The sequence below is a fragment of the Podarcis filfolensis genome (genome assembly GCF_964270895.1).
Source record: "Podarcis filfolensis genome assembly, chromosome: 3".
NCBI lineage: Eukaryota > Metazoa > Chordata > Lepidosauria > Squamata > Lacertidae > Podarcis > Podarcis filfolensis.
In genome coordinates this window covers 109844405-109860351 of record NC_139606.1, presented here as the reverse complement: position 1 = coordinate 109860351, position 15947 = coordinate 109844405, and the positions used below count along the sequence as shown (strand labels likewise).

Genomic DNA, 15947 nt, shown 5'->3' with positions numbered 1-15947 from the left:
GCGGCTGAGCCTGCGGGTCAAAGGCAACGCAGGGTTGGCCAGCCTGAACTACAGCTCCCAGCATCCTTTTCTGTGCTGGGGGGGAGGCGATGCGGGAGGGCTGGGCTTCATAAGGCCGTTGCTCCCCCCCTTCCTTCCTTTGAAGAGAAACGCAGCTGGTCAGCAGCGGTTGCTTTTAAGGAGAGGTGACCCATACGGTAAATTGCAACGCTCTCCGCCCTTTCCCCCTGTCCTCCTCTTGCAAGCGCGGTGGAAAGGCATCCGCTTTGCACGCAGGTGGATGCATGTCCGAATAGGGCTGGGAAAGCGCCGCTGCCTGTCAGTGCGAGCCATGCTGAGTTATATGGGCCGCTGGTCTCGGTATAAGGCAGCTACCAGTGTTCCCAGCCGCGGCTATACCCACGGGCTCTAGGGGGCCAACCAAACCAAGACACAGAACATTTAAATTGCAGTATTCTAACATAACTTCATCATGTCAATTCATAGTACATACAAAGGTGCATCTATTAATTTCATATATATGTGTATGTGTGTATATATATATATATATATATATATATATATATATATATATATGCGCAGCAGGGACACAGGTGGCACTGTGGGTTAAACCACAGAGCCTAGGACTTGCCAATCAGAAGGTTGGCAGTTCGAATCCCCGTGACGGGGTGAGCTCCCGTTGCTCGGTCCCTGCTCCTGCCAACCTAGCAGTTCGAAAGCACGTCAAAAATGCAAGTAGATAAATAGGTACCGCTCTTGCGGGAAGGTAAATGGCGTTTCCGTGGGCTGCTCTGGTTCGCCAGAAGCGGCTTAGTCATGCTGGCCACATGACCCAGAAGCTGTACGCCGGCTTCCTCGGCCAATAAAGCGAGATGAGCACCGCAACCCCAGAGTCGGCCACGACTGGACCTAATGGTCAGGGGTCCCTTTACGTTTACCTATATATGCACAGCATACTTCATTGAGTTTCTGCTCACAATGATGATACAAGACTGGATATTGGGATAGAATCAAACTAAATGGGGGAAGAGTACTGCAATGTGTTTCGCAGCAGGGCCCATAACAAATTATGACTACCAAGTGCATTCCCCAATCCGACTCACCCCATCGCACTGCCCGCAGTATGAGGGCGAGTGAGCAAGCAGAGATGAAGCAGCCAGTGCCTCTTTTTGCCTATAAGAGGAGCCCTGCTGTATCAAGCTAACAGGCCCATCTAGTCCAACATCTTTGTTCTCACCTGTGGCCAATGAGATGCCTATGGGAAGTTCACAGTCAGGACCATATTGCAGTGGTTCTAGCCATTCACCAACAGGGAAATGTAAAATTCAGTGTAAACAAGTGTAAAGTGATGCATGTCAGGGCAATATATATATATATATATATATATATATATATATATATATATCTCAATCACACATGTTGTTAATATGTTCAGAAGGGGGAGAGAGGTTGCTATTTACAATTTTATTGTTAATGGTCTCTGACAACAGTTGCGGATTGGCTGCTTTAATTGCAAGATAAAAGTGGCATTTTATGCATGCTTAATGTAATGTGTTGTTTTGCCCTCAGTAGAGGTGGCAGTGCAGTTATTGTGCATGCCTACCTATAAGTAAGAATTTCCGGAGTAGTAGCCCTGTTAGTTTCTTACAACAAAACCAATAAAATGAGACTTGTGGCACCCTTAAGAGACTATACTATCTTGCAAATTTCAAAACTTCAGGCCATAATAGATTTATTAGTCTTTGAGGTCCACAAGACTCCTAGTTTTACCTGTGGGTAGGTCCACGGAGCTGAACAACACAAATATTTAAAAACCCTTGAAAGTAACGGCTAAAAACTTGGATAAAAATGGAAGGTTTTGCCTGGCACCTAAAACTAGACAAAGATGATGTCAGATAACCTCCTTGGGTTGAGCAGTCCACAAATGGGGATTCCACCACTGAAAAGGCTCTTTCTTGTGTTGCCATCCTCTGGGAGGGTTTCAGATGAGAATTTCAGGGGAGAGGTGTTCCTTGAGGTATGTAAGGTTCCCTCAGCCATGTAAGGTTTTATAGGTGAAACCAGCACTTTGAATTGAGCCCTGAAACTAAAAGGTAGCCAGATTGTCTCAGGTGCTCAGATTGTCTTGCCCTGGTGAGCAGCCTGGCTGCTGAATTCTGCAGCAGCTGCACTTTCTGAACTGTCCAAAAAGCAGCCCCATTTATAATGCATTGTGGTAATCTATCCTGGAGGTTACCAGAGCATAGATGGCACATTTTAGCCTATCCCTGTGTAGATACAGAAGTAGCTGGGCCACCATCGTCCTACACGCTATTCCAACTTCTGTTAAGCCTACAAAAATGTTAATTTGTGAGACATTTGAAACTTGTGTCAGTCAAGCATAACTGTAGAATTTCACTCGCCTTTTTCATCTGGGGCCTGGTTTGTCCGTGCCAGTTCTCAGCCATCAATGCATTTTGAAGCAAGACTTCAAATGTCAATGAGATCCAAAGCGATATCTTTATCACACAGGCTTCAAAACACTTTGCTCAGATTAGTTTATAAACGAGATAAGTTTGAGATTTCTGCTTCAGAAAGTGTAATTTTTTGCTGAGATAACGTATTGTCGACATCCTGATCTGCGCTCACTTTGTCAACGTGTGTTTTCATTTTCTCTCTCTTTTTTTTTTTGCTAGGATTTTGTTTAAATGGATTTCACGGAAGCCTACTCCGACAGGTGCTCTGCGGTTGGGCTTGCAGCGAGAGAAGGCAATGCCAAGCAACTGAAGAAGCTTATCAAGCAGGGGTATAGTGTTGATGTCCCCGATAACAGGGGCTGGATGGCAATCCATGAAGCAGCATTTCACAACGCAAGTGAATGTCTGAAGCTCTTAATTCGTGCAGGTAAAGAAAACAGGATCTCATACAAAAACAGTGCCTTAGGATCCACTGTTCTCCAGTACAGTGGTACCTCGGGTTATGTTACCTTCGGGTAACGTAATTGTGGGTTGCGAACACGGCAAACCCAGAAGTGTATACTTCCAGGTTTTGCTGTGCGCACATGCTCTATCGCGCTGCGCATGTGCGCAGAAGTGGTGCCTCTGGATACAGACTTTACGGGGTAAGTATGGACCCCTGGGACGAATTGCTATATTTTTTGTTCTATAAGATGCACCAGACCACAAGACGCACCTAGTTTTTGGAGGAGGAAAACAAGAAAAAAATATTCTGAATCTCAGAAGCCAGAACAGCATGAGGGATCGCTGCGCAGTGAAAGCAGCAAACCCTCTTGCTGTTCTGGCTTCTGTGATAGCTGCGCAGCCTGCATTCGTTCCATAAGACGCACCCACATTTCCCCTTACTTTTTAGGAGGGAAAAAGTGAGTCTTATAGAGCAAAAAATACGGTAAGTTCGTATCCGGAGGGTCCACTGTACTGGAGTCCACAAATTCAGAATCTACAATGTATCTGGCATCTCCTACTAGTAAATGCTACACAAATTATGGGCTATGCATTCTTAATTCGGGAGGGAACATAGGAAGCGGCCTTAAACAGAGCTGGATTGTTGGTGCATCTAGTGGAGCATTGTCTAGAGTTAATGGCAGCAGCTTTTCTTGGTCTCAGACAGGAGCTTTTTATCAGCCCTGCCCAGATTTAGGAACACAGGAACTTCTGCCTACAAGCTCTACCCCGGAGCTTCCCCAACTAGCAATAAACAAAGGCAAATTGGCAGTGGACCTTTTGCCTTGCAGTATTCATGTCGAGTAGCAATCGATAGCTGGTGTAGCATGATAGCTAATGCTTCAAGCCTAATCTCACTTAACCTGGGAGTAAACCCTGTTGGATTCAGTAGGATTTACTCGGTGAGAATTGCTGTGTAGGAAACTGGTAATTCATGAGTCCCTGGTTTAAAATCTCACCTCTGCTGTGGTTTTCCAAGTCAAACTCCTATGTGATCAGTCACGTGATCAGTCCGCTTTTCTTTATGAACAACTCTTGCCGTAATAGCTTTGTGGCGGGTTCAGCATACGGAGGCCTTGTGGAATGCCCAACATTGCATTGGGTTTAGTTGTTTGTTTGATGCATGAGCTGCTTTTCTATGTAAATTCACCCAAAAGGCGGCATAAAGTACAAACCGCAACTAGCGGTCATCTTAAACTTGCACAATAGAACCAAGGAAAGTAATAATTTGTTAAAACCCTTTTAAAAGTTAGAGCTAGTTAGGGGTTTGCAATGTGGCGGCTAACAGATTAGGGTTGAATCCTGACAAGACAGTAGTACTGTTTTTGGGGGACAGGAGGCGGGCAGGTGTGGAAGACTCCCTGTTCCTGAATGGGGTAACTGTGCCCCTGAAGGACCAGATGCGCAGCCTGGGAGTCATTTTGGACTCACAGCTGTCCATGGAGGCGCAGGTCAATTCTGTGTCCAGGGCAGCTGTTTATCAGCTCCATCTGGTACGCAGGCTGTCTCGCCAGAGTAGTGCATGCTCTGGCTATCTCTTGCTTGGACTACTGCAATGCGCTCTATGTGGGGCTACCTTTGAAGGTGACCCAGAAACTACAATTAATCCAGAATGCGGCAGCGAGACTGGTGACTGGGAGCAGCCGCCGAGACCATATAACACCAGTCTTGAAAGACCTACACTGGCTCCCAGTACGTTTCCGAGCACAATTCAAAGTGTTGGTGCTGACCTTTAAAGCCCTAAACGGCCTCGGTCCAGTATACCTGAAGGAGCGTCTCCACCTCCATCGTTCTGCCCGGACACTGAGGTTCAGCGCCGAGGGCCTTCTGGCGGTTCCATTGCTGCGAGAAGCCAAGTTACAGGGAACCAGGCAGAGGGCCTTCTCGGTAGTGGCGCCCTCCCTGTGGAACGCCCTCCCACCAGATGTCAAAGAGAAAAATAACTACCAAACATTTAGAAGACATCTAAAGGCAGCCCTGTTTAGGGAAGCTTTTAATGTTTAATAGGTTATTGTATTTTAGTGTTTTGTTGGAAGCCGCCCAGAGTGGCTGGGGGGACCCAGCCAGATGGGCGGGGTATAAATAATAAATTATTATTATTATTATTATTAATTGCAATCCCAACATCATAATCGTAATGAAAAGCAACTGTTAATAAACAAAACAAAAAGAGCTCCGCATATACAAAACCCTGACAGAACCAATCAGAGGAGATCTTTGGGAAAAGGCTGTGGCTCAGGGGTAGATCACCTGCCTTGTGAAGCTGAGAAGGTCATCAGTTGTCCTAGCTCCTCACTTCTTTACATCCAGCCCATCAGGGTCAGTGTAAGCTTATCTTCTCCTACTGCTTCCACTCCAAAATGAAGGATTTCCTGTTTTCTAATGCTATTTTGCAATGCTGTTTTTACTTTATTATATCGTCTCCAGCACCCTCTGATAGCTACATAAGATCGAAGACATTTGAGGGCACTTGCCCACTGCATCTTTCTGCAAGTCGAGGAAGTTTGGAGTGCGTTGCTATTCTTCTGGAATCTGGAGCTGATCCCAATGAGCTTACTAATGATGCAAGCACACCATTATTCTTAGGTGAGCACACCCCATTCTGAAAACACCCTGGCCCCAAAATAATTGAAATAATTTACTTAACCTAAGATTAGACAGTATTTGTGGAGAACCGGCAGGTGTCAGTGTTACTCAAGGAATGGCAAAATGCTGCAGTGTTTTGAAACAGCTTGTATGGAGGTATATTCTCCTAGGGGGTGAGTTGTTGTTTGGGTCTTGGGCTGGAAGTAGGGAGAGGGACTATAAACTCCGACCTTTTCCCCAATCTGTATTCAGGGATCCTGCAACTGGGGGATATGACCACTGGTGGGGATGGACTGCAACAATTTTGGGATACAAATGACTGGTAGGAGTGGTTGGCTAGAACTGGGGAGTAATCCACTGGGAAGACTGAGAGTTCAGTGGCTAAGAATGTTTCACAGAAGCAGGTGCACCCTTGACCATAGTCAGTCTGCCTGAGGCTGATGGGCTGGAGTTCAACATTGGGAGGGCCTCAAGGTTCCCTGCTCCTGGAGTCTGTGCTCTGTGCCAGCTTAGCAGTTTGAAAGCACACCAGTGCAAGTAGATAAATAGGTACGACTGCGGCGGGAAGGTAAATGGCGTTTCCATGTGCTCAGGTTCCCGTTGTGCCAGAAGTGGTTTAGTCATGCTGGCCACATGACCCGGAAAGCTGTCTGCGGACAAACGCCGGCTTCCTCGGCCTGAAAGTGAGATGAGTGCCGCAACCGTTCACCAGACTTAACCATCCAGGGGTCCTTTACCCTTTACCTTTTAGTGTCTCGTTCAGCTGTGTTTGCAGACTGTAACATTTTTCTGAACCATATTTATGAAAACAGCATGTTGAGACAAGGTGTTCTGGCATCTACAGCCTTTTTTCTTTGCGGCTGGAACGCATCTGTTTAACATTTTCTGCTCTTTGGAGTATTCCCAGGAATATTTTTTTATTCTAAAATATTCCCCTTTTTATGTGGTTTGTTGACAATGCTCTCCATTGGGTCTGCTGTGTAAACTGGAGTATCTTCACATGTCTGTTTCTTCAGTAATATTTTCTTCTTTACATGTTGCTGAAGAAATGATTCTAAATAGGAAGAAAATGTTTTAAGCATTAGTGCTAGGAGCGGCAAAGGTTGACAAATGCAGTTGCGCTTTCTTAGCTCAGTGCATACATTTGTGGGAAATGCAAAGGGAGAAAAATATGTGGGGTCTCATTTCTGACCTCATGCCAGGCTTTAGAGAGTGGTACCTCCGGTTATGGATGGGATCCGTTCCGGAGCTCTGGTAGGATCTCGAGGTTTCTGCAACGGGAGGGACCGCTTTTGCGCATGCGCACGTGGTGAAACACCTCCGGGGTTGCCACTTTTGCAACCCAAAGTTTACGTTACCCGAGGGTAACGTAAGCCGAGGTGCTACTGTACTGTGCTCTGAGCCCGGCTTTGCCTGGGGAGGGTGGGATATAAATAAAATTTTATTATTATTACTGAAGCAAGAAGGTTTCTGGCCACGCACAGCCCTTTGGGCATGAGACTCACTCGTCTTCCAAGTTGAGGGAGAGTCAGGATCAGCGGCTACCACAAATTTTGGGCCTGCTACCCAAGCTAGCCAAAACCTCTACAACCTGATAGGGCTAGACTGATGATAGATTTGAATCTGCTGATGGATTTCTGGGTAACTTGTAGTAGATCAATAAGTGTAACTGGCTCCCGGTTGTAGTAGCAACTTAAAGGCTTTTTCTCCCGCCTGAGTTTGGCTATTGGAATCGCGACTGTCCTAATTCAGATAGTGTTTTATAAGCAGGTCTTCCCAGTGCCTGTTGTCTTTGTCCATGGAGTTTTCTTGGCAGGGATACTGGAGTAGCTTGCTGGTTCCTCCTCCAGTAGTGATGTTCCTTTCCCAGTAGTGATGTATGGAAGAGCTGGACCATAAAGAAGGCTGATCGCTGAAGAATTGATGCTTTTGAATTATGGTGCTGGAGGAGACTCTTGAGAGTCCCATGGACTGCAAGAAGATCAAACCTATCCATTCTGAAGGAAATCAGCCCTGAGTGCTCACTGGAAGGACAGATCCAGAAGCTGAGACTCCAATACTTTGGCCACCTCATGAGAAGAGAAGACTCCCTGGAAAAGACCCTGAAGTTGGGAAAGATGGAGGGCACAAGGAGAAGGAGATGACGGAGGATGAGATGGTTGGATAGTGCTCTCGAAGCTACCAGCATGAGTTTGACTAAACTGCGGGAGGCAGTGGAAGACAGGAGTGCCGGGCGTGCTCTGGTCCATGGGGTCACGAAGAGTCGGACACGACTAAACGACTAAACAACAACAACAACAACAACAACAACAACTTCCCAGTGCATAAGACAGGGGTTGTGGTAGGCAACAAATTCCTGAGCCACCATTTTGCATCTGGCTCTGGTACAAACAGAAGAGGCTGTTGGATCAGGCCAGTGGTCTGTGTAGTCCAACTTGCTGTTCTAACAGTGGAAAACCAGATAACAACAAGAAGCCTGTGAGCAGTACCTGGCCACAACAGCTCTCTATCCGCTTGTGATTCCCAGAAAGTTGACAACAGAGTTGGGACATAGTCATTATGGCTAGCAGCCTTAGACCAGTGATGGCCAAACTTGGCCCTTCAGCTGTTTTGGGACTACAGTTCGTGTCATCCCTGACCACTGGTCCTGTTAGCTAGGGATGATGGGAGTTGTAGTCCCAAAACAACTGGAGGGCCAAGTTTGGCCATCACTGCCTTAGACCTTCCTCATAGTCTTCTGGATCACTGGAAGAAGTGTTGGTAGTGAAAGTTTTTCCTATCTTCACAACAGCTTGTTGTATCTCAGCTTCAAAGTATAATGTCCCTAGTTCCTGAATCAGGAAGTCCCTTTGTTGAGTGCTCACCAAGAAAGTGCCACCTATGTTATTATTCTGGAGAGGGGTCATAGCTCAGTAGTTGGGTCAGTTGAAGTCCAAAAGATTAAAGGGCTGTTTAGTGGAGGTGGCAATAGAAGAAAGAGATTCACTTGGTGGCAGTTATACAACTCCGAATTTTGCAATTCAGGTTTCTGGCTGAGTAAGGTGTATGGAAATGAATATACTGTGGTACAGTGTGCATGAAAACGCACACATTAGTGAAAATAACATACAAAAATTTCATCTGTTGGTTTGCAAAAAATGTGCATGTGAGGGAAAATTGCATAGAAAAATGTGTATATTAGGTGAAAATTGCACTAAAGCGTTGATGAACTCTCATAAGAACTTTTTATTTTCAATCGCTAACTGATGTCGAAATACAGTTAACCGAATCAAAGACCGAAAGAAACCAAAATGCACTTTTTCATTTTCTGTCTTAAGATTACAGAAAACAAAGAAACACCTCCCTCCCCAGATCAATCTTTACTAATGCTCGGTTTTTAAAAAAAAATGTGATGGTGTTATTTGGCTATAAAGTATGGCCAAGAAAAAGAAAAGACCATTTCGGAAAAATGGTTTGTATGCATATTCTCAAAAGGCTCAACAGATGTCTGTTGGAAAGAGAAACCTCTTTTTCAAATTTGCTGCTCTGGTGAAAAACCAAGTCAAAAGCCACAGGCTTTCGGTTGACCTAGGAGAAACTCCTTTTTGAGCGCCACTGCAAATCCTGTCTCACGTCTCTTTGCTATTCCTGGCTTTGTTGTTTGATTTTGTTTTGTTTTCATGTCTCAGCTGCTATTCTGTTTTCAAAGAATTTCTGACTCTCTAACCTCCTGATGTGTGGGGATTTTGGGTTGTAAGCTGGCAGAGTTAATAGATCAATGAAAAGAGTCAAGTCCGCTGAGGAGGTTGAGAACAGTCAAGGCAAATTCTTGGCTTAATAGGGAGAAGAAATCTGCTTGGCAGTTCTGTGAGATTTCAAGAATCAGAGAAGCAAAAGCTTAGAAAGGTGGTGTGTTCTGAGTTTCCTTCCTTCCTTTGTTTCAAATAAATACCTCCACAGAGGCTGTTCCGTTGAAGTACCTGTCTTTAACAAGTCTGTGCATTAGTGATTAAAAAATTCGTTCAGGGTTACAAGAAAATATGCAGTGCCTTCAATCTGCGTGCCGTATCATGTTTTATTTCCAGAGGGGTAGTTGTGTGAGTCTGTGGCAGAAGTTTGAGGGAGTGCTGGGGCGCCGGTCACAAAATGGCTGCTGTGGAAGAGACAGGCCAAAACACAAAATGGCGGCATGGGGAAGATTTGGCAGAACACAAACTTAGAGAGACAACCACCCATGGCAAGGTTATGCTTACTAGAGTCTGACTTATTTTAAAACAAAAGCTCAGAGTTTGCCGTTCCTGCCAAGGGACACTTCTGGAAGTTTCGCCCCCCCTTCCTTTTTTAAAAAAATCATCCTTTATTATTTTATTCACATATTAGACATTCTTTACAACAAACAAGTCCAGAATAAACAGACAACTCCAAAATAAAATCACATGTAAGAAAACCATAAGTCTAATGTTTTCATTTACACTGATCTCCTCTTCCGATACCTTTACTTGATATTTCTTTTTTTTTTTTAATGAGATATTTATTAGGATTTTCAAATTCAATAGGAAAAAAAACAAAAAAAAACAAACAAAAAAATACAAAAAAATAAAAAAGGAAAAATTTAAAAACACATAAAATTTACAGTTCCATATTTTCATTACCATATTTCCCAGACTTCCCCACACTTCCCCTTCTTGCATTCCAATTCAAATTGTTTGTTCAACAAGTTCTTATCCCCAATTTTTAACCTTTTTATATTTAATTCATTTTTTTTAACTTATTTTAACTTATAAACATCAATATTTTTACCTCAATACACAAATCTTTTTCCTAAAGTCGACCCTAATTCCATTCCACGAATTTCCCAATTTTCATATTTATAACCAGACAAAAAAAAAAAAGACAAATCATAATTATACACCCTTTGGATTCTCAAACCCCACCACCCCCTTTCCCGGTTTCGATCCCCAACAAATGTCCAGTCTTAATCTTCTATCAGCCTGGAGATCTCACATCCGAGGCTCTTAATTCTCTCTCAGTTCCTCTCTGCCGGTTTTTTTTGATAGTCCTTAATATTGGAGAGGTGGAGAGGGTTGGTAGTTTTAAATACCTGGGCATTTATATCTCTGAGGACCTCTCATGGACTGCAAATATTAATATGGTTGTGAGGAAGGTGCAGGGGAGGTTGTATTTCCTGAGAATGCTCAGGGGACTGAATCTATCTCAGCACCTACTTCTGTCCTATTATCACAGTACCATCGAGAGTGTCTTAACCTATAGTGTATTATCGTGGTATGGGAGCAGCTCCGAAACGGATAAAAAAGCTTTACAGAGAATAATTAAAATTGCCCAGAATGTTATTGGGCTCCAACTACCAACCCTGGATGAGATCTTCACGTCTCGCACTTTGAAGAAGTCACACAATATCCTGAGAGATCCCACCCATCCTGCTCACAACTTCTTTGAACTGTTGCCTTCGGGCAGAAGATATAGGACAATGAAAACACGAACCACACGCCTTCTGAATAGTTTCTATCCAAGAGCTCTGATTGCACTAAATAATGATCTCAGGGCCAGTTGCAAGAAATAGCAAGCAGGGAGTAGGAAGGAATGAGATAGGTTTTAGGTTATGTTATGCCTTTAAATAGGTTATGTTATATTCTGGATTATGTTATGTTTTATAGATTATGTCTGAATAGGATGAGAGTGTTGGAGATACGTGTAAATGTGTATGTGAACCCGGTCTTTGGGGGGTTGTTTGATTTTCGTTGTTGTGTATACTGTGTATATACGGACAATGACAATAAATTTATCTAAATCTAAATATTAAACTCCAAATTTCGGAGGAGCTCTGTCTCAATAAAGTCCAAATTTCTTCCAGCCAGACCTCCATACTTAAAAGCAAGGTCCAAAAGTCCAATTGTCACCAAGACTCCAGCTTCCACTTTAATCAAATTTGTAATCCATAGATCTTCCGGTCTCCACACAAAGGAATCTCTCCATTCTTCCTTCACCAATTTAAACCAGAATTTCATCATCCAGTACTTATTTTCCTTTGTAATCATCCTGTCAGGCCTTTGGTTTGATTTCTTGTTTCCCTTTTTGAGCATGATGTCAGGCCTCTGGCTCTCCTTTGTCATTTGCAAAGTTACAGCTCCTCCTTCCTTCTCCTCAGGAACAACATATATCTCTTTCTCCACACTTTCAGAATTCTCAAAGTCCTCTTTTTGTCCAGCTGCATGGGCTTCCTGAGTCAAGTCCTTATCAAGTTCCGTAGTGTTATTTACTTTTAAACTCAAGATTGTTACATTTGTAGACAAAACCTCAATTTGGCCTTGTAACTTTCCCAGGAGAACAAATATTCTGTCCAGCCCAGCCTGAATTTCCCCTTTTCCAGCCATTCTTGTAGTGTCCCAAATCCTCCTCTAGAGGGATTTAGTAACTTAGTATTCTTTCCAGTTAAAATCCAAAAGTCAGGTTAATTTGTATCAGTTCTTACTTATTTTCAACAGAATATAACCAAGTTGCAGCAACTGTATCCAGCAGAGACAGCAGAAACAAAGTTCTCTTTTTCCTTTTTGACAGCTAAATTTGACAGCTGTCAAACTTCTCTATGTCTCCTCAGCAGGCTCTCTCGCGGATCACTCCCGGGTCCGGGGGGGGGGTGGAACTTCAACTCTCAAAATTAACTCTTATCCTCCAGCACAATTTCTTATACTTATATCGCCAAATCGTGAAATTGATATCTTTTATCAAAAAGACAGTTCTCTCGGCTTTAGTTAACTAGTCCTTGCTTTAGATCTTTTACAAGGCGGGGAGGCGGACTTCCTGTTTGCACCTTCCCCGATCGTGCCAAATTCCAAAGAAATTTCCTTAAAAAGTCCAATTTCCGTACTACTCACGGGTTGTTACTTTTAGGGTCCGATTGTTCACAGGAAGAAGTCAGCGCCCTCCGGCCATGGCTCGCGGCTTCACTTCCCAGGAGAAGCAGTCGACTCTCAGCACCGCGCCGCTCACCCCGTCCCCCGTTCCAAAGCCTTTAAAAAGGCTTCTTCACGGGTCGGGGGGGACGCAAATGGTGCCCGCCGAGTCACCAAGTTCACAGGCTTCCCCGCCTGTGATTTCTAAGGGTCCCCGTGTCGCCGCAGCGGCAAGACCCCGCTCCTGAAGAGCCGATTCCCTCCGGAGCTCGGAGGGAATCCGCCATTAGCCGTTCGCGCTAACCCGGAAGTCCTTTACTTGATATTTCTTGCTGCTTTCTGCTTTCCTTATAGAATCTTTATGAACATTTAAATCTCTTAAATCCTATACCAATCTTTAACAATTTCAATTAATCCCTTCACCTTCCTCCCCCACAGCCCAGTACTTCCCTCCACTCGTGTGTGATCTTCTTTACCTCCTATTTTTGTTATTGTTACGTTATTCACTTTATTTGTTATTCCATCCTTAATATACTATTATCCTATCTCCTTGTGCCTTTTAAACTTTTAAAGGCTCCTGGAAGTTATCATGGGCAACATGGCACCCACGGGTGCTGGGTTGGCAACCCTGTTCAGTTAATTTTCATGGAAGAAAAACTAGAATAGACATTTTGTTCCCCTCTTCTCTTCTGTCTTCTCCCAGTACTTTTTGGTCTTAAGGCCATCTGTTCTTTAAAAAAAAGTAACGAAAGATTGCCGTTATTTCCAGTAGCAAACTAGCTTTGCGACTGGAGGGCTGTAACTCAGTGACGGCGCACATGCTTTGCATTCTGTTATTATCATTATTATTATTATTATTATAGAGAAGGTTCAGTCCCAGGTGTCTTCAGGTATGACTGAGAAAGAGCCACTGCCAGTCGCAATAGAAAATACTGAGCTACGTAGATTAATGCTCCATCTTTCTGTCGTCCGCTGTGGGTAAAACCTCAGCGCCTAGGACTTGCCGATCGCATGGTCGGCGGTTCGAATCCCCGCGGCGGGGTGCGCTCCCGTCAGCGGTCCCAGCGCCTGCCAACCTAGCAGTTCGAAAGCACCCTCGGGTGCAAGTAGATAAATAGGGACCGCTTACCAGCGGGAAGGTAAACGGCGTTCCGCGTGCTGTGCTGGCTCGCCAGATGCAGCTTGTCACGCTGGCCACGTGACCCGGAAGTGTCTGCAGACAGCGCTGGCTCCCGGCCTATAGAGTGAGATGAGCGCACAACCCTAGAGTCTGGCAAGACTGGCCCGTACGGGCAGGGGTACCTTTACCTTTACCTATATTTCCACATCCAATTAAAGGAAATTGAATCATAGAATCATAAAATCATAGAATCATAGAGTTGGAAGAGACCACAAGCGCCATCGAGTCCAACCCCCTGCCAAGCAGGAAACACCATCAGAGCACTCCTGACATATGGTTGTCAAGCCTCTGTTTAAAGACCTCCAAAGAAGGAGACTCCACCACACTCCTTGGCAGCAAATTCCACTGTCGATCAGCTCTTACTGTCAGGAAGTTCTTCCTAATGTTTAGGTGGAATCTTCTTTCTTGTAGTTTGGATCCATTGCTCCGTGTCCGCTTCTCTGGAGCAGCAGAAACAACCTTTCTCCCTCCTCTATGTGACATCCTTTTATATATTTGAACATGGCTATCATATCACCCCTTAACCTCCTCTTCTCCAGGCTAAACATGCCCAGCTCCCTTAGCCGATCCTCATAAGGCATCGTTTCCAGGCCTTTGACCATTTTGGTTGCCCTCCTCTGGACACGTTCCAGTTTGTCAGTGTCCTTCTTGAACTGTGGTGCCCAGAACTGGACACAGTACTCCAGGTGAGGTCTGACCAGAGCAGAATACAGTGGCACTATTACTTCCCTTGATCTAGATGCTATACTCCTATTGATGCAGCCCAGAATTGCATTGGCTTTTTTAGCTGCCGCGTCACACTGTTGGCTCATGTCAAGTTTGTGGTCAACCAAGACTCCTAGATCCTTTTCACATGTACTGCTCTCAAGCCAGGTGTCACCCATCTTGTATTTGTGCCTCTCATTTTTTTTGCCCAAGTGCAATACTTTACATTTCTCCCTGTTAAAATTCATCTTGTTTGTTTTGGCCCAGTTCTCTAATCTGTCAAGGTCGTTTTGAAGTGTGATCCTGTCCTCTGGGGTGTTAGCCACCCCTCCCAGTTTGGTGTCATCTGCAAATTTGATCAGGATGCCCTTGAGTCCATCATCCAAGTCGTTGATAAAGATGTTGAATAAGACCGGGCCCAAGACAGAACCCTGTGGCACCCCACTAGTCACTCTTCTCCAGGATGAAGAGGAACCATTGATGAGCACCCTTTGGGTTCGGTCAGTCAGCCAGTTACAAATCCACTGAGTGGTAGCATAGTCAAGACCGCATTTTACCAGCTTCTTTACAAGAATATCATGGGGCACCTTGTCAAATGCCTTGCTGAAATCAAGGTAGGCTACATCTACCAGGCTTGTAATTCTGTCAAAAAATGAGATCAGGTTAGTCTGACATGACTTATTTTTCAGATATACTTAATTGCTTTATTCACAAATAACACTGAATTTTGCTAAAAAAATTGCTGTTGTTGTTGACTGCATTAAACACTTGTTGGAAGGGCAGAGTTAACTTAATAACTAATGATTTTAAATTATGGCTCTGTTGTAGGTATTTCTGTGAGATCAGGGTCATCCCGTACGATGGACGATGGATGGGCGTGTGTATTTTGATGAAGGGAACAGAGTGAAAAATTATGAGTCATGCAGGGGGAGAGAAATGTACGTGCATAAACTGAGCAGTGTTAAACTTACATTTTAGTTGCTCTTTTGTTTTATAGATGCTTTTTTGATTTGTTAACCCTATAGTATGGCTTAACACTGTAATTGTGATATTTAGCTTGTTTTTTAAGTTGCTGGTTTGTTAATAGTGGTTTACAGATTGTAATTGTTTGGCTGATGACTTGTTAATTGTAAAATCATGGTTTTCTCTAACAAAAGGAAAATATACAGATGGAATTTAGACAATCAGGAGATTGAACAAGTGACATGCTTTAAATATCTAGGAGTTATATTCCAAGCATCAAGGAAGAAGACTGCCCACATAAATTACAGCTCCTCTACAGCACAAAAAAGTACAACAGCAATCCTAAGATTCCATCGTACACCGGGAGGAAATTTCATTCCTGCTACAATTAAACTATTCGTTGCAAAACCAACAGCACAAATACTATACGGCGCACCACTCGTCTCCCTCTCTAATCTAGACCCATATGAAAAGATACAATCAGGTTTACTTAGATCACTCCTGCAAACACCTAAATGCGTCCCAAACACCGCCCTACGACTGGAAGCGGGCTTATACAGTATTAAAGCCAAAGTATGGATAAGAACCGTATGCACTTGGCTAAGACTTAACAACTCGCCGGTTGGACTACTTTCCCTGATGCTTCTTGACAAATTCCAATCTAGTTGGTTGAAGGGCACTCTC

At 44.1% G+C, this 15947-nt stretch overlaps 1 protein-coding gene across 5 annotated transcripts in view; it reads left to right on the top strand.

Moving 5' to 3' along the window:
* Nucleotides 1-15947, top strand: part of ASB3 (ankyrin repeat and SOCS box containing 3) — a 51324-nt gene that overhangs the window by 17221 nt on the left and 18156 nt on the right. For 4 of the 5 annotated variants that reach the window (XM_083605259.1, XM_083605260.1, XM_083605263.1 and 1 more), the window contains 2 exons: nt 2676-2883; nt 5367-5525. In XM_083605259.1, coding sequence (XP_083461385.1) covers nt 2688-2883; nt 5367-5525 — 355 coding nt within the window. In that variant the 5' untranslated portion in view covers nt 2676-2687. Of the gene's footprint in view, nt 1-80; nt 198-2675; nt 2884-5366; nt 5526-15947 lie in introns of those variants that run through there. The other variant, XM_083605262.1, reaches the window with a different exon arrangement.